Genomic DNA, 20,190 nt, shown 5'->3' on the forward strand with positions numbered 1-20,190 from the left:
CTCTATGAGTTTGCTCTTCCTGTGGCTTCTAGACAACAAACCCCCCTTCTATATTTGCTTTCCTTCCCCTCATAAGGAATTTCTACAGTCTACAAGAGCTAATTTCAAAACCAAATCCCATCTTAATTTCCTTTTTCTTAAACTACTTTGGTTCATTCTCTGTGGTCCAGACCAGGGTTTCCATGAGTCTGGCTTCAAAAGCAATCCAGCTTCTCAGGTCTTCTTCTGGAAACCATGATGTCAAATTTCTGTGATCAGCTGGGCCCTGTGTATCCCCAATGTCTCTGTGTGTGCTTTCCATGATTAAGAATGTTTGGTAAACAGTGCTTAAAGGAGTAAACGCACACTTGAGGTAAATGTCAGCTCTGTTGGACCTCTAGCCACACTTTCCCTGTATATTCTCCCAAAAAACAGCAAGTCCAGACTGGTTGTTGCTCTTTGCTTACCCATAGCTTTACTCATCAGAGCCTCCATCATCTCTGGCCCACCTGCTCTCTCCCTTCTCCCCTCTCTTTCCTATTCACCTGAAGATAACATTAGAGGCCACCAGTGAAATACTGAAAGCCTCCCCCAGTTCTGAGAAGCCTTTTATTAATACTTCAGAGACTGGAACTCCTTCCCTTCCTTAAAGAGATTACAACCTGCATGTCATACATAATATCAGAAATGTGCCTGTTTATTTGTTAGCATTCCCAAATCATGTGATAATGCTCTGCTGTGGAAAGGGAACACACTTTATTTGGCCCAGTTATATGGTTAATCAATGACTAAACAAAGAAGACATTTGCATTCTACCATAATCTACCAAGATAGACGATTCGGGAGCCAATGTATATTAAGTATAATACCATCTTATGAAATAGTTATTAGTCCCATTTTATAGGTAGAGAAACTAACAGGCAGAGAAATAATGGTCTGGAAGTAGCAAGGTCAGAGGAAAGTTGATCCTCCTGCCTCAGAGGCTGTCATCCTCTCAACACCAGTCTGATTCCTTGAGTACCAGCATCCTTCCTGAACTCATTATTCCATGACCTCTGCATGTGAATGTGTGCTTCAGACAAGTTACGGGTGCATCTGTTCCAGTGCCCCTCCCCCAGTTTACTGTAGATATCTGCCGAATGCAGGGGTACACTAACTTCCATACATTCATGCCCGGAATCCTTGGTTGATAAAGATCTCTGGGCCCTGACTTTAAATAACACATGGCTTGGTAAAGTCTTACTGGATGGGAAGATATACACACATCAACCTCTGCATGTGGCAATTCCTCAGGAAGAGATTCCATAAGCTCTGGTCATCAACACTAACACTTTGCCCCCTCCCCCACATTTGGCACACAGATATTTCACAAATTTTATTTACTGAGTGTCTATTACAAACATTAGTTGAAAGAAGGAATATAAAATTCTATACCCCTTATGCTTTTGTTAACGTTTCTTTTTAAAAGCCATCAGGACCAGCTAGCTCTATTGGGTAGGAAGGATTAAGGAATAACTATTTGATTTAAGCAAATATTCCATTAGTTAACACACAGCTTCTGAGATTATGCCTCACAACGTGGGGTATATATCTGAATGTGTGGGTCCCAAAAATTTGGCAAGAGTCAGAGCTTCCTGAATATGCAATGGCCAAAAATCAATTCAAGATTAAACTTGTAACAAATCCAAGATGTTCCGGACAGAGCATTCCTTGTTGCAACCCAGAGCACTCTAGGTTCTGAACACACAGTATGCCTGCTTCCTAGGGGGCATGCCAGCAGTGCATGCAGTACCAACCTATGGATGCCTGAGCCACTTTAGCCCAGATTGGAGAGCACTGTAAGTTATGAATTGCAGTATTCCTACTGTATGTTCAAGGTTTTCTGGCCTTACAGAAACTTAACGGTGTATTTATGAGGAGAAAAAAAAAAAAAACAGCTAACAACAAAGGATTTAAATTGTCTTCTACTATTATTCTTCAGCCTGCAAATCTCAAATTGGTGTATCTTGGATTGTTCTGTGTTAGAACGTTTGGTTTTTTAAAAAATTGTTTCTTAAGTGGCTATCTTGGCTTTGACTAAAACAGAACATAAAAAATAATATTTAGTTGGTCTCGTAATGTAACTCAGTGAGGGATGGTTCGAGGAACATGCAGGCGGCTCTAAGCAATCTCAGGAAGAACTATATAGGATGTTTTAGGTTGGCATTAGGGCAGAAATTCCAATAATTTGGCCCTACCCTTAGGCGATCCCTTGTGTATGTGAACTGTCTTCTCACTTGACTTTACAAAGAAAATAAAAATTATCTCTGGAAATGCTGAAGCTGCTTCATGTCTTAGTTTTGTTTGTAAAAGTAAACACACCCATATTATAAATATGCAAATTTGCCTCCTCTTTAATAAATGATGAAATATTTGCATATCGGAGAGTTGTTTTAAAATAAACTTTCTTATAACTTATCAGCATTGAGTAATTGATTAGTATATTCATTTTGTATACCTATTTATCTGGGAGAGGGAGTCAAATAAAAGTTTCTCAGGCCAGCGAGGTCCCACTTTGAAAATCTTTAAGCCCCAGGCTAGAGGTCCTCATGTATAGATCCATGTTGACTAATGGTCCTTACATTAAGACTTGCAAAACACCTTTAACTATGAAAATTTATAATCATTAATTAGAGGTTTTGAAATAGTTTGCAGGTAAGGGTAATAGAACCTTACCTCCTGTCATACTTCTGGTGTATTGTTCCACCTGGGAAGTATAGAAATCACAACAGAAAAAGTCCCAGTTGGATAGTGAACAAGAAAGAAGTTGCTTGTGTTTACAAGATGCTCCTGATGCTAAGACCAGAACCTAAGCTGTTCTACATACGATATATAACATTTTACCTTTGCCATAAAATAAATTCAGATGCCTAGTTCTTGTCTTCATAAACCAAGAAGAGAAAAGCTCTCCTGAACTAATAGACCAAAAAAAAAAAACCCAGATAATATTATCTTCTTACATATCATAAATCAAGGACATAGAAGCTCAAGATGAAGAACTTCTAGCTAGTCTCATATTAGAAGGATAAGTATGAAAGTAAAATAACAGATAAATGTAGATGAAAACACTAGCTGCCCAGAACTTGAAATTGGTGAATCCAGCCTATGCTAGAGAGAGAGGAAAAGTCCCCAAAGATAATGCAACACATCTATAGATAATTACTGTCAGCCCAGGCCAGGAGAGGAAGAATGCAACAACTGAGCATTGCTGTTTTGGGGTAATGTTCTGTGTCCTACACATGAAATCACATTTACCATATCTTCCATCTGGAGAAAAGGTAGTGCCCCCTCCACTTTACTAAGTGGAGAAACTGTAACTAGCAGATGCTGATGAATTCAAGTCTGCCTTCTGAGCATTACCCTTCCCATTGCAACTGTGACCTTAGAGCACAGAGCTTACTACAGGGTAAAATCCCTGACTGCAGCCTGGGTGGATGGAACGGGCCTACTGCAAAAGTAAATATACCTCCTATAAGCTACTTATAAAAGACTAAAGTGCACATATATGAAATCAGTAATCCATGACAAAAATTACTTCTGGGCTCCTTCATATGTTTCTATATGATATCTCCAAATGTTAACCCATCCTAAACACATTCATCATAGGAAAATACTTGCCACATACTACGTGATCTCTCTGATCAGATCCTCTCTCTCTCTCTCTCTCTCTCTCTCTCTCTCTCTCTCTCTCTCTCTCTCTCTCTCTCTCTCTCCCCAGTATAATAAGAAATTCTATCTCCAAATTCTGACCACACATGCATAGTTAAAGACAATGTTAAAACACTAATGAAACAAACTTTCAAAAGACCTACCTATCTCCCAAAGGATTCTATGTTTAAGCTGATGCCTCTCTTAACTCCATTGGGGCAGTAATGAATACACAAAATGTTAGTTTAAAAAAAAATTTTTTTAGTCCTTATGGGATGTAATCAGAACGCAACAGATGCATAGATACATTCCGAGTAACTCTTGTATAACTAGGTAAACATCACAGAACCTATTGGCACAAAGTTGTTCTCACTTTGTTTACCTTGAGAAGGAACAAGAGGCATGTCTTCGGGTTCTGTTTATAGAGTCAAAAGCCAAGCCATGACTGCTAGATGGGATAGCTTAATAGGCAGTAGGAATAGCCCTCCACCAGAAAAGCTGGGAGAGGGGCCAGGAAGCACACACTATCCTTACAGTGCTTCAGAGATGTTTCAATAGAGACAGACCTGCTATGGAAATATGAAAGAGGACCTGGGCTCATAGCTGGGCAAACTGGGAAAGCCTCATGGCGTCTATCAGATCAAGAGTTCTCTAGGTAGCCAAGAGGCAAGGACACATTCCTGCTAGGTCTGCTTTCGTGGCTTCCCTATTAGAGATCTCTGCTTTCCAGGGAATCCTGGGAGCTTATCCTTGCTAGTGGCAGGGATACGAAGAGGTTTCACTCCACTTTTAGCAAGGAGCTAACTTTCAGTTTCCTTTTTGCTTGTCACCAGAAAGGTGTGGATTACTCCAGAGAACACAGGGGTATATTTTAGCAAGTTTAAGTGGCTTAAAACATTGTCTGCTGTGACATAAAAAAAAAGAAAAAGAAAATGTTTTCTGATGTCGAATCAAAGACAGATGTGAACAAAGATAAATATAAAGTTCTTCCATGAACGCCTTCTATAAACAAACAAACAAACAAATCCAGAAACAATCTTAAGAGATTCCCTATGGGTAGAAATAGAAAAGGGGGATGGGAAGAGGGTGGATAACACGGTGTTTTCACAGACTGTTCTTCCAAAGCAAAGACAATGAAGGGGAAGAAACTAGTACACGTGTTTTACAATGTATAGCGCCATAAGGCTGTGTTTGAGGCTCTGGAGGGCTTCAACAAGTACTGTTCAGCCAAAAATCAATTGAAAAATCAGCATGATAAGAGAGCAGGAGTTGCCCTATAATAGCCTTAAGACCCCCAAGGCTATTCAAGTCCCTTTCATCTGCCACACAGCACAGACTCTAGGGGAATCTCACTTGCCCTCCTTAGTCCTCTGCCTCTCCACCTTCCTCACCTACAGCTTCGCTTCCCCTGCCAAAGGGCGGCTGACAGGGAATGATGATGTTTTCAAGTGGTTTTGGAGAATGTTTTCCTTCTCTGCTTCATTCTCTATCTTCTCTTGACATTTGCACTCAGACGCATCCCGTGCGATCAGTCATAGGCTTCCACAATGGTAAATAAATGGTCAGCCTCAGTCTCCGAAGCGCTTAATGAGTAATAGTGCTGTGTTCTGAATGCCTTAGCTGACAGACTTTCCACGGCCCTTAATAAAATCACTGCGCAGGCTCATGCAAATGAGCCGTGTAAGCAATTCACAGCATTGTTATAAATATACATATATATTTCATTCCAAGATTTCATCTCAATATTTCTTCAATCACTCCTCACAATGTCTGGTTTGTTCAATTTATATTTCTGCTCGGCATTTGGTGCAAACCCCACAGATAAGACACATCTGTCCCTTAGTCACAAATCTTGGCAGTTTCACCTTAACTCCGTTGTGAAATGAGTGCTTGAATGTACCTTGCTTATTAGCAGCCGCTCCTCATAATCAAACATTTCATTTCCAAACTTTCGAATTTGACACGAGCTGTAGCAACTCAGTAGACATACCCAAGCTTAAGGAAGACACATAAACATGCTGCTCTGTGTGAGGGAAGGAAAAGCTAATTGGGAGTCAGCTTCCCTGTGATTATCAGCTTGTTTATGGGGAGGAAGGGCTCTTCAGAATGGCACTGTAAATTTACCCCTGACTATGTTGTTAACACCATAGCTCCCTTCCATACACTCCCCAGGAGCCCCCACCCCGTCCATTTTGTTTAGTTATAAAGGGTTGTGCGCTGTTTCCCCAGGCTGACAGTCTTCCGAGCTCTGATTTTCTCCAGTTTTAAGAAAAATTAATCAGTTGCACAAGCCCGTTGCCAGACTTCACTCCCCTCATGGCAGAAAGCGCACATATTCATTGTCTGCTATAAGAATAAATTTTAGTAATTTTCCCCACGTCAATATGAATATTAGACTGACCCAATTAATATGAAATGTTTCTATGCTGCTGGAACAGACAGTGCTACAGAAAGAACCATTTGCACAACCTGTTCATGATTATGGGCCATAAGGACACAAAGATGGCACACACATTTGTGGGCCATCTGAATTCTTATACGGGAAGAAGAGGGGGAGGGGTGAGCGGCACCACGTTAGCTTGACTGTCGTGGGTCATGTTTTTTAATCCCGAGTATTGGACATGTAACACAGCAACAAGAGCTGATCATTTTGTTTAATCACCTTTTGGATCTTTGCCAGATGGTCTCCATTGAGAACGCTGCAAACACAGAGGCATGAGCTGCATCTAACACGCCACCAGAGCCTTCCTGTAAGTGTCTGAGTACTGATTCCAACGAGAATTTAGTCTCGGAGCAGAAAGGGATACATTTAAAAACTCTGTGCATTAACTATACTTTTCCCCATAGAATCCTCACTTGGCATGAATAATTTACCCACTCTTATGCTAATGGGATCATGAAAGTATCCCCCTGTCTTTAGTGCCGCTATTCTCAGCTTTCAGTAATTACCCCACCCAGTGAAAATAACATGGCTTCCACACTGAACAGCCCACTTGTACCTGACAATCAGAAGGATCATGGCTGACAGTGGAAGAATCCAGAACTGGACAGAGACACCCTCAGAACCCAGAGAACACACCCACACAGTGGCCCTGGTAGAGGGAGAAAAATATATGGCTGGGAAGGGAAGAGGGGTTAAAGAAAGAAAAAAAAGAGTCTCCAACATCAAGTCTGCCTGTCCTTTGACTTATCATCAACTCTGACTCAAAGAAAAATGTGCTCCCTTTCTAAGTGTGAAAGAAATTGGAGACCAGATGAGCTTAGAAAGAAAATCAATACATGACATCTAAGAAAAAAAATACCATAGTTATCTATAAAACACATCTGCATGAAGTATGTATTTGATCAGACTGTAAATATATATAAAGGATAGGAAATTCCCTCAATGAACTTGTAGAAAAGAGAGAGAGAGAAAAAAAAAGATGACTGAATAAAAAGGAAGAGAACAGAGAAAAAGGAAGGAAAAAGAAAACTCATTTTAGCCTCTGTCCACAAAACTCCATGTTAGGTAGTTCACTGTGTAAAAATTATCAGGCTAAAACATCTGGGAAAGAAAGCTATGAAACAGCAGGGAACGTGGCTGGTTTATTGTTTATCTTTTGTTTATGAGGCAGTATTCAAGTTTAATTACTACTCTAAATTAAACTCTAACTAGCATCAGGAGACAACCCTTTCCATGACTAAGTTAAAAAAAAATCTGAAAATCCCAACTCTGGATTTTTTTTTCAGGTAAGTTGATATTCATATATATATATATGTATATATATATATATATGTGTGTGTGTGTGTGTGTGTGTGTGTGTGTGTGTGTATGTATAGTATGTATATATATATATATATATATATATATATATATATATATATATATATATATATATATATATATATATATATTAGATTAGTCAAAATTAACAACAATTCTAGAAAGCTTTTTAGCATATATGGCCAACCATTACACGTTCCTAGAGCAAGTATTCATTAGAAGACTTTAATTTTATCTCGTATGGCAACTACCTAAAATATCCTAAGATGTCAACAAAACATACCTAAGTGTTTGCTGATGATTGAAAGGTAGCTTTCATATTTATTTAATTTTTTTGAAAGGAAAGGAAGTATTACATGAATATTTTATACATAACAGCTTCTTCTCTGGCCATGTTCAACTGCCAATTATGGCTGAAGGGAAGAAATGTTGATAACAATCAGGTGGAGAAGAGACGCTAGGGTACTCATCATAAGATAGTGACCAGTTCTGGGTGAACTTAACTCTAGGACAAATAAAAGTGAAAAGAAACTAGCAAACAATGATGCCAGATGGCGTCTGTCATATTGTATTTAGGGTTATTTTAAAGAGATTGCCGCCACCATGAAAACACTCATTGACAGAGTTTGCCTAGACTGAACGAGAAACCCCAGCAGAGAGCATTCAGGACCCTCAGTAAGTGGGTCCCCTGCCTCCTCCTTTAAATGTATCAGTGGAATATTTAAAGCAGGAAAAATATTATTTCGTAGCTGCAGTAGAGTACAAACGCAAAGGGTCATGCTATCTTATGCACGTGCTGAACTGTTAAGGGCTTCCCTTTACTACTAAGGGGGGCATTTGCAGTTTCAACACTACGGTTGCTAAATAACTGTATAATAACTAAGTAAGCATCTAGCTGTGGGGTTCTAGCCTCGTTGCCTGGGTGATAGATGGTGGCATCAGTGGAGGGGTCTGGTGGCAGAGTCGAGGGGAACCCTGCTGGCTTATACAGCCCTGGGTCTTGAGTGATTAGAGATGTAGATGCTAACATGTTCGTGCATTTGGGTTAATCTGGGTCTGGCAACAGGATGGTTAACGTGTGTGTGATGTGCACTGTGAGCTCAGCAGTTACTGGGCCAACTGTCTCGGTATTTCTGGGAATCCTGCCTATTTACAGTGCAGGGATTGTTCAATTGCTGCAAAACGTACAAAGTGAATTTTACAAAAATGAATTGTAAGGAAGGCCCCATTACAACGATTTTACAGCAAAAATGTCAACATCAATTTTTCTTTCATGCATAGCTAATGATTAAAACAGCATATTCCATTTGCCTAAGACAATTTATTTCATATTGGCACATCAAAATATTGAAATGCAAAGTTATCTTTACTCTCCCCTTTTTATTCACTGCTGCTGAACCCAGACCATTGTTCAAAACAGGAAGAATCAAACAAACTTGGCACGAAATACTTAAAACAAAGGCTCATCAATATTCTCCAATTTGTCAACATCTCAATTACAGCACTGGAAAAAATGTAAATTTCATGTGCTCTAAACACTGAGGGGGTCTCTTCTCCTGCCAATTCACATGTGTAACTCCCATCAGCGTTAATGGGAGTTACACAAACCCATCAATAATAATAACACCTCGTACATGTACTGTGCCTTTTATCTAAGGCTCTCAGAGTGCTCTAAGAGCAAGGAAGCTGCTTCTTAGTCTTCACTCTGGCAAAAACAGAATAGAACACAAATCATCTTTTGACTCGACAGCAGGTACAGAACTAGGGACCCCAAGCCTTATTATCAGGCCCCATTTTACTGCCAGGAAGTCAGGCACAAAGACGGGCAGTTACTGCCCCAGAGCTCTGAGTCTGCACCCTAATTCTATCCTTGAAAAACCAGATTTCCTTCCTCATCGAATGTGACTAACAAGACAAATTCCCTCCCCCCACCACACACACACACACACTTTGGCTGCTTTTCGAAAACAGAAAACCCAGTGAATGAAAAGTTACATTCATACTTATACAATTGAATGGTTTGTGGTTGGGAAGATAAAGCCAGACCTCACATATCCCCAAGTTTACTTTTTTTTAAACAATACTAAAATAAATTTGCTTTCTTTTCTCCATTCGGTTTATCATACAAACTCCTAGGAGGAAAGATGACCTTTCAGCCATGTAGCTGGAGCTCACTCGGTTTCAGGTCATAAAATTAAGATGTTCTTAAGTTCCAAAGATTGGTGAGGATCGCTATTGTAAAAATATTCGCAAAAATTATAAAGCGACATAAATGCATGTATTGTTTTATAGCATATGGCTATTAAAGTTTAATTTAAAATGTGTATGAAAACATTGTATTTAGTACAATTCATCCCTATTTCTTCTGTTTATCATAATTTGTTTTGGAATTGAGTCGTTTTACAGTTTTCCATATGCCTGTTGTGCTAATAAATTCTGAAGAAGTAACTAAAGTCTCTTGTGAACCGCAAACTTAGGTTTCAATGAAACATTATGATATATTTAATATGAAAAACATAAATTTCCCTTCCAGGTTTTCCATTCTACATCAGCTCTAAGATCTAACCTGTGATAAACATATGTGATTTCAGTCAATATCTCTGTTGACTTTGCCCCGAAGCAGATAATTAATCTTTCCCAACTGAAAGCTACTCTGAGCATTTTGGTGAAACAAAGTATCAAAACAGCTTTAACATGTTTAAAAGATTATAAGAACAAAACAGTGAATCTGGCCTCTAAATTCTAGGGTCAGCTGTCAAAAACAAACAAAACAAAACAAAGCAAACCCAAACACCTTGATGCATGTATTTTAACTACTGACCCAGTGAGTCAAGTAGAAAAATTCTCCTTGCACCAACTTTTGCCATCTTATCAAAACGATAACTTTTCCCCGCTTTCTCTCAAACTTTAACACAGCTGAGGAGGCTGTTGGAGAGGCAGACTTCCCAGTGCTCACATACATAAGGCACCATGTCCATTCTTTAATCCCACAGAGATATGATTAAAGGAACAAAAAGCTTGGGGGATCAAATCCTTCAGCAAGGGATAAGTGGGTGTGGCTACCCACAGTGCAGAGGGATCAGTGGGGTTTTCTCCCCCTCCCCAGAGGATCACTCTTACATGTCTTTCTCTTTCTTGACCAGAAACCCTTAATAAAACAAAACTGAGTAAGTAAAATGATAAAACTTCATGCTTTGTTTGCTGTGGTGGCTATTCCTCGCTCCCGAAGCCTACATCCGTTCCTCTTCAGGCTCCTCTCCTCTCTGACCCTTTCTGTTATCTCTCTCGGCATAACTCAACTAACCCAACAGAACCAGTCAGTTTTAAATTTCAGTTGGGACCTTGCTGACCTGTTAATGAATCTACAGAGAAGAGAAAAACTCACAGTGTTGAGTTATGCCTGGTGTCGCTAGCTGACTTGGAGTCAGAAATGCTTGAAGCGTTAACGTAATTGCAAGAATGTGAAAAATGAAGCGCTGGGCTCCTGAGCCAAGTGAAAGGTCAGAGGGAGCCTCACACCGGAGAAGTTTCTGGAAGATAGCCTCATTAGGCCATTAAGTGTGCTCCTCCTTCTCCCTGCACCCATCCCTGCACTGTTGAGGGTGTTTTGTTTTCATAATAGATATTTCACCCTTTGTGTTGCCCTAACTTGGGGCATTGGGAAGGACTGAATGAGAGAAAGCCTTCTGCATTTGACCCAGGGTCAATTGGAACCTCAGTTACAGTCTTGAATTGCAGCCCCAGGACTGAATCTACGCACAGGATTCCTTCATAATGTCTTAGAATGAAGCTTTTTTTACTAACAGTCCAACTGATGTACCCAAACCAATATACATAGAACTCACAAGTTCTTCTATAGTTTGGCATTTGCTAGTACATCATCCACAAGTTGCAACTTGCTTAAAAGACAGATTCTAAATAGCGTTCACTTACAAGTAAAAGCTATCCTACAAAGGCCAGTTTTCTAAACTCGATTGGATATTCAGGAGTCCAAAATCCCTGGTCAGAAACATGGAGAGTGGTAGATACTCACAGGACATCAGCAACTCTCTTTTAGATGGCCTTTATAACTACAGCCCAAGCTGTTAAACAGTATTTGACTTGGAAGCCTGTCTAATGCTTAAATATTATGGCCATAAACAGAATCATAATAGAGATAAAATAGACCTAAGAGATCAGACACCATATAATGTAAAATATTAAAAAGTAAAATCTATACACATTCCTGGACCACAGTCAATAATGCATCTTCTTTTAAATAATCATTTTATCCATAGAAGAGTGATTCCTACCAAGATATAATTGCTCTCTGTTGTAAAAAGCGAAATTCATTACAAATTGCAGAAGGCTTCCTGAACATCTGCAGCTGTTCTCCTTGCCTTCTGAAATTCTAATTTTTTTTTGTTTTGTTTTGTTTTGTTCTGTTTTTTGAATTGGGACAAAAGTCACTATTTCAGCTGTCTTGTAGCAGGGACAAACAACATCTGAAGAATTTTGAAATCCATCTTCTCAAACTAAAAAAATAATCTATATAAATCTCTTCAAACTCCTTACCCTTATTTCTGGAGTTAATAAGAACAGATTTTTGTATCTTACATTCTTTCGATTCATGGTTGCTTTAATTATAAAGAACTCTTATAGTAAGTATTAGAAGCAAATATTCTGTTTACAGTCAAATTCAAACTTATGGCTTATAGCAGTTAGGTCGGCCTGTCTTATTAATATACACCAAAGTAGTGTAGATAACCACATTTGTAAGAGAATTGGCAGAACTAATCAATTATTATTGTAACCTGGACTTAAAGATTAAATAGCTTATTTTGACTCTTTAAATAAAGTAACAAGAGTAACTGTCTTCCTACCAAAAGTTTAGTAATAGTCCCTACACTTTTTCCAGATCCTCTTCTGCTTATGGAGACAGACAATATGAAATGCTGAAGTCATTTTGATCATGTTTACTTTTGTACAAGAAAAATTTTTAACCTTTTACCTTGCTCACTGCTGTTGTCCCCACTCTGGGAAGCATGGCCCCCGCTGGAGGGTCCTGGGGTGCCTGCTGAGTGAGTTGAGGTTGCATCATCATGGTCTCGCCAGGATGAAGGGTTCTGATGTCAGGATGCCAAGGAATTTTCCCACAGTTACCATTTGAGCCATAAATGGGGAGCCATGAAGACACACAGGCACAGAGGGAGAAAAAAAATGTACATATTAGTATTTTCAGAAGTGGCCACAGGCATACTAATCTGTGCCTTCTTTTTTCTGCTAAATCAAAACATACAGAACTGACACATCTCTTCAAAAGATACATCCTACTATACAAGAATTTTATATATATTTATATAATTTACATATGGCAGTAAAGTTAACTTCTGAAGTAAGAGGAAGCTGAATAACAATGTCTTTCTCAGTTTTTCTAGGAGAAGCAGGACACATTTTCTTTTATGGTGTTCTCAGAAACAAAATCCATCAGAATATGAGCCTCTACAAAATCCAATACTCCCTTCAAAAGAGTACGGGATCAACAATGTTTGGTGGGGCATGCCCTTGCACCTTTTAATTGCATTACCCTAAAATAGTCCAGCTGAACTCTCCAAACGTTATCAACAGGTAGATTGTCTATCCAACAGAAGCAAAATTAATCATGGCACCAGTATCTCATGGGTCACCAAAGCCTGTGTTAATTTGCACAAGTAGTAATTTTTTAAAATGAAACTAACACGAGCCTTGTGCCACTTAGCAAGTGAGCTGAGACTTTCGCTTTAAGCGACTGAATGGTGGCTTCGGGAAGAACGTCAATGGACTGCAAGACAAACCAGGAGGTACCAGTTCATGCTACTTTACTAATATATTCCTCTCCTGTTTCCCCTCCCCTTTCCTGATCATTCCCAATACCCACACTGTAGCTTAAAGGGAAACAGGAATTCTAATGTACAGGAAGGACTTTATCAGCACCACACGAAGGCAGACCAGAGATGGAATTTCCTCTGGCAGACAGCGAGAACAGGCAACACACATGAAACCCAGTAGACTTGGTGCCAAAGCTGTACACTTGTTAGCTGTGTGCAAGGACTTTGACTAATCCTGTGGAGCTACAGGCAAAAGAATTCATTGGGGTTGGGGTAGAAGGTTCAGGGCAAAAGTTTAAAGACAGAGCAATCCTTCAGAGTGCACCACTGCTTTTTACTAGAATGGGTAAACAATAACCCAGAAGCATGAGCCATGTACAAACTGTTTGGTTATAATATGAAAGCCATCTTTCGATAACACCAAGAGATAGAGTTTATTAGGACAAAGAAGTCAGTCTGCTTTTTTTTTCCCTCCACACTAAATCTATGCTGTTTCTACAGAAGATAATGCTACCGAATTAAGCCAGAAACCAAAGTATGACAAGTGACAGAAATGTCCTTACATGGAACAATAGCAACACACAGATTGCAAATTACTATTTGGGGTCTCTATAGATGTTGACAAGATTGAGAGTGTTGTGATAATGTCAGTGTGAAGCAGTGTTGGAGGTGTCGCCAGGTCAGCCATGGACTCAAAGTCGAGACAGAGTAGAAGAAATCATGACTGTAAATACAGTGCAGGTTCAGATCTCAATAAAGATGGGATAGAAAAGAGGATTAGGAAGTTAGCCGGGCATGCCTATAATCGCAACGCTCAAGAGACTCAGGGTTGCCATGAGTTTGAGTCCAATCTAGACTACACAGTGAGGTCCTCCATCAAAAAAGAAAGAAGAAAAGGGAGGGAGGGAAGAAGGTAGGGAGCAAAGGAGGAAGGAAGGAAGGAAGGAAGGGAGGGAGGGAGGGAGGGAGGGAGGGAGGGAGGGAGGGAGGGAGGAAAGATTGGTTAGGAAATGAAAGTGAGTAGACTATATTAGACCAAGTTATCTGTTGCTTTGCTTCATGTCAGATATTTACTGCATGGTGGTCAAATAAAGAGCTAGAAGAATTGCAGAAGGGGGTGGAGGGAGATGGTATGCACTTTTCCCATAATAGCGTGGCCTGCAGGACACTTCTCTTGAACTGAACTTTTCAGTGTACATAGCTGATGATGTAAATTTTATGCACTTCGGGCTTTTTATGAAGCTGGCTGCCATAAAAGCTCTCTACCCCTCATGAAAATTACAATAATTAACCACTAACACCTCAACTGTGTTTTAAGGCAAATGTCATCCAAAACTATTATATAATTGCTCAGATGGAGCTGGGACAGGTCTTTCTATTTAAGCTCTGGCATGGTGCGAAGGGTTCTTGCGTAAGCAACTCTCAAAACTAAAAAACACATGTGTGTTCTTATCAGCTAGACCTGGGAAGAGCTTTAAAGTCAAGCCTCATTAATTCATAATTTGGTATCTCTCTTTCAGCGGCTTTCGGGAGCAAGTGTAGAAACATGTGGAGAAGTGAAAGGTAAGCCAAGTTTGTCCACATTACTGGGTTCCCCCAACCAAGTTACATCTTTGATTTTCAGTACAGCCACCAATTTTCCCAAGTTATCTTATCTGCCATTACCTATCTCTTACCTCTTCCCTTCCTCACCTCTTAAAAAAATCAAGAAACAAAACAAAACAAAGCAAAAAACCCTCTCTTGAAAACCTGTCACATTTCCTTGGCATCCCTTGCTTTGTGCTCAGTGGAGAGACAGAAGCAAACGGAAGCAAACCTCATGATAGTGGTTCTATTCTAAAAGAATGGACAGACAGATCTCTTGGGAGTTCTGGGGTAAGTGAGTCACCCCTCAGATGTCTAGATAATGCTACACATAGTGATGTGATCATATATAAAGGCAAACATGGGTCATCTGGGCAATATAATCAAAAACAAATTCTCCTTGGTCATAGAAACACACACACACAACCTACGTAGACAACATAAAGCACAAAACCCACCAATCCCAGGTTTTCTTAGATTTAAATATTTGTGTGTGTCACAGCTTCCTTTTCCCCTCCTAGATAGTTTCCAAGTTTCCTTCAAGAATAACCACCTGGCTTTCTGCCAAATTATAGAAAGAAGTTGAGTGAATCCTGAACCAACGTGGCATACAAAAGCATGTAAAAACACACGTGTATGTACAAAAATAAAGGAGAGTTGCTGTCTGTGTGCACCCGTGTAGATGAGAACTCAAGTCTACACATTCCATAATATACGTCCTGTTCTCCAGCCAAAAATACCATGAAGACACCCCAGGGCAAGGAGGGAACATGTTTCTATTCCCAGCGGCTTTAATAATTGGGAGTCAAAGAAGGTACTCCTCTTGTTCTCTATATAATTGCGTTAAAGAGCAGCGTTACCAGGAGAAAAGCACTGAATACTGGGTTGTGCACAATAGGAGATGGGAAATAGATACAAGAAGCTCCGTCTCCAGGGGCAGTTTTTTCTATTTGCTGGGCCACAGACTCACAGCTGATAATGCAAGTTGTAATTAATATAAAAGCAAGAGACAATATGGGCAGAGCTTGTAGTAACAGAGCCACAGGAGAGCTCTCGGCTGCTCTCCTTGGCTTCTGATTTGCACAGGGCTTTCCCTAGAAAACACAATCCTGCCAGTGTTTTCTCCCTTGAAAGTTTAAAAAAAATTGATTTAGCACCGTCATTGAATTTTTGCTAAATCTAGAAAAGAGAAGTGGAAACAAGAGTCTCTGGGCACGAGAAGGAAGTCCTCTGTGCACTGTTTTTGTTGAGGTTGTAAGTAGGCTGCAATTACATCTCAAACCAGAGCAGCACTTCTGTGAGCGTCCTGCCTATAGGATAATATTTAATAAGTCCTGGCCAATTGCTAGTGTTTCCTATGACAGAGCAGCAGCCCCCTCCTGCAGAGCACAGTTCATCTGTGAGGTCACTGGGGTAAAAATACGCACAAGCTTCTAAATAAAACCTCAAAAATAAAATGTCTTAGGTTTAAAGGAGAACACAGGAACCACTATTGCGTTCAAGACCTGACAAAAAGGATCTGAGTTCTTTTTTTTTTTTTTTTTTTTTTTTAAGGCTCTGTATAAAAAGCTATTCCCTGAATGTGGGACAGGAGAGAAGATGGAAGGACAGAATCAAGACTCTTGGGGCCACCTCTAGCAGGTCACGCGACTGGGAATGAAGGCTTTGTTGACTTTTGGTCTCTGTGCTTTATCTCTTTAAAATTATGAAGTCATACAAGATAATTCCCAAGGTCATGCCCATTTACTTCTATTTTGAAAAGTACTTTAAATATAGCCAACATATTTTTTTCTAGAACCCTTATAACTAAAGAACATTAAGCAGAGACGTATGTAGGGGGCATAAAAGCACAGTAAAGTCATTCAAGATATGTGTTCATAGCTACACAGTAACAGAAAACACATTCAGAGACATGCTCATTAGCTGAAGAGGTACACGGACCAATCTATCTAGACACATTCAAGCAACAAAAGGAAAATCTATTTGTGTCAAAAACCTTCAGTTAATATTAAGTTACTTATTTCTTATGGTTTTATGATGTTTTAAGTTCTAATTAACAGTGCAGACAAAACTGTTCTTCAAAAAGATGCAAGCACTCTTAATCCTGGCGCATCCAATCCCACAAGTCAAAACTTTTCCTGGTAAGGCAGGGAGAAATGTTGGAGTTTCAATTCTTTCATTGTGTCGTTGACCAAGAACTCAGGACACCATGTTTTTTAAAAATGTAAATAAAACTGAAAAGTTTTGCCTGTATAGCTATACCACTGACTCAATCTTTGGGAACTAACGCATACCCACGTCTCATACAAGGGCAACATCCTTGACAAATGATCACTCCACAGAATGTTGGACTCTCAAGGAAGACAGAAACGCATTTGTTACTGCAGTGTGTGGTATAAGATGCTTTCTATAATTCTTAAGTGTGCCGGGGAGGGGGCATATCTCATAAACCAGTTAGTACATCAACAACCAACACAATGACATCAAACAACACAAAGTCTTCTCAGAGCGTTCTGAGTGTGTATGTGGCTGCCAAGCATGCCTAGGTTCCGTCTCACCACAGTGAAGCTGAAGACACACGCCAACTGCACAACTTAAATAATTTAAATAATGTAAATGTTCTTGATGAGAAGTAAACAGGGAAGCTTCCAATAAGCAGAAACGATGAACAGAAAGCCCTGTCCTCCATCAGGGTCTTTAAGACAGGACAGTGAGCTCCAAAGCAAAACTTTCGGAAACTGGATCCCAGAGGCTTTGGATCAACCACAGCCTAACATCTAGTGTCACGCTTCAGTGTGAGAAATGGGCAGACAAAAGAGGTCACTCATGTTAATAATGTTAATATCAAATCTCATTGTTCTTCCTCGATCTTCACCAGACCAAGCATTCAAACCTATCCTCACTATCATCGCTTCTTTATAAGTGATAATGGAATTTATCTACCAGCACTTGACTATTTTCTTCTGTCAGGAGAGAGATTCCAGTGACTCTATCCTCTGACCTAACCCATTTTTTAAAAAAACTGTATTGACATAAATATACTTGACATATTCAGAAATGCAAAATAATAGCAGCATATGTTCATTTAAACATCAGCACAGAGATGAAAATAGAATGTCACTTGTTTATGATGTGATCAGAATCAGTCAATTTTGAGGTACCTGCCAATTCATATTAATCCACATAACTATATTTTCTTTACTTAATTCTTTTTAAGAAAATAAAGTATAGCTTTTTAGCACTACTAGCAGGAACACCATAAGTATAAAATCATATGCATAACCAACTAGTGTAGCTAGGAGAGCATATTTCAAACAAGTAAATTTTGGTCATATAAACCTGATTGATATAAAGATACATATCTTTATGCATAAATATTAAGTCGACACCTATTTATCTGTACTAGATCTAAAAAGTTGATCTCAAATTATATGAAAAATATAAAAATAGGACATTACCTATTTTTTTCAATACTTCAACAGTCTAGGAAAAACATAATTATTGTATGACAGCTTGCAAGTTGAAACTTTAAAAAAATGCTTGTGTGACATGTTTGTTTTAAAAACATGATAGATTTGAATGTCTGGGAAACTTAACATTAACTGCAGCTGGAAGACACAGATGAGTTTCCTTTGATTATCATCTCTTTTTCCCTCCACAGAATCGCAAAGAACACTGTTAGAACCATTTGGTACCTAGAGCTACTGTTCTTATGCCATAGTAAGAGCATGAGATGAAAATACATACTAATATTTAAAAAATAAGCATCCCTCAAGAATTTAGTTAGCACAGCCTAGCAGCCGAAGTTGCACACTTTATTTTCTCTTTGGTTCCCAACTTCCCCTCATCATTATGCATATCATGTTTGTTAATAATAAATGAACAAACCCAGTATCCTCGTGGAACGTAAAAAATGGAATTCAAGACCATTCTGGGTCTTCGTTTAAGGCATCTATGTTGTATCCGAATACTTATGTGACATGACAGAATGTGGAATTAGCAAAGCTTACCCGGTAACAGTACACAAAAGCTGTTCTTAAAGGTCTATCGAGGACACTAGCTTTGACGATACTTATGCGTTTAAAAACTTTCATTCTTTTATATCTTCAAGTATTTTAATAAAAACACGGAAAACTATATTGGCGCTTAATATCTTGCCCTTGATAGAGCTCTCATTGCTTTTCGGCACACAGAACTACAAAGTTAGTCTTTCTTTTTTTTTTTTTTTTTCTTTCACTCTTTCTCTTTGCCTGCTCCCTCTTAAACACACACACACACACACATACACACACACACACACACACACACACACATACACACACACACACACACACACACTGTAGCTTGATACCACTTAATAAGGATAGAGGTGTATGTGTTTTTGGGGTGTCAAACAGCTGTCACAAACTGTCACCTCCACAAGAGAAACCTTGGCACACAATAAATGAACCCTACACTTCTTTTTTAGCTATCATTATTCATAGCCAATAAGTTGAACTGCTCACGGCATTTCATGTGCAAATAAAACCACGAGGTAGCTCAGTAGATCAGAATAGTGGGCCAACAGATAAAACAGAGAAAACAACACGCTGTCTGGGTCCTTCTGAAGTGGCTGATCATCACCCCTGCACCAGCGTGCAGCAAATGAGATCCAGCCTGGGGCAAGGCATTAAATATGCATATCAAAGCAAATGAAAAAAAATAAACCTGATGACTCAAATTGGACACATTTATATGCTGAAAATGTCCCCTCGAATCACTTTCAGGTAGGGGTTCTGTGGTCTCTTCCTTCTCTTGTGACTGAGGGGTTGAGGGATGACAAGCTTGTAGGAAAGGGTGAGAAGCCTTAGGTGGATGCCCTTTGTAGACTAGGAGGGGGGCGGCCTAGCTACAAATGCAGTCAATATGCCTGTGGTACCTAAAACACTGCGGACAGAGCCTTGAAGGCTCTTATCCCGCAAGGAGCACAAGCATGGGGCAGACCTCTCTATTTCCCACTCTGTATGCTGGTGGGACAAATTATTGCTTCGTTTCAAAACAAATAGCAGGGGGTTAAAGCAAAAATGCTGTAGTTCAGCTCTCTAGGAAATAAAAGGCTTTAAATTATGACGCCCAATGAGGTGGCAAGTCCTCATGGATTCAAAATAAATCAGTTGTCATATTTACTTGATTGGGGGCTTGAAAGGGTAGCAACAAATGCTACAGTTGACTCTTTTATCCAAAGATGACAATTGTTAAATTATTCAAGCACTAGTCTCTTAGGCACCACCTTCTTTTTGAGCCTGTATTTAAATATTACGATATCGTCCCAAATTGGCACTGTATATCAGC

General features: G+C 39.4%; 1 protein-coding gene across 6 annotated transcripts in view; it reads right to left on the bottom strand.

The window, feature by feature from the left end:
- Positions 1–20,190, bottom strand: part of MEIS2 (Meis homeobox 2) — a gene marked incomplete at both ends in the record, with an annotated part of 198,315 nt that overhangs the window by 168,632 nt on the left and 9,493 nt on the right. For all 6 annotated transcript variants that reach the window (XM_080931471.1, XM_080931470.1, XM_080931469.1 and 3 more), the window contains one exon: positions 12,420–12,534. In XM_080931471.1, the coding sequence (XP_080787597.1) occupies positions 12,420–12,534 (115 nt within the window). The remainder of the gene's footprint in view (positions 1–12,419; positions 12,535–20,190) is intronic.

Source organism: Micromys minutus (genome assembly GCF_963924665.1).
Source record: "Micromys minutus genome assembly, chromosome: 17".
NCBI classification, from domain to species: Eukaryota; Metazoa; Chordata; class Mammalia; order Rodentia; family Muridae; genus Micromys; species Micromys minutus.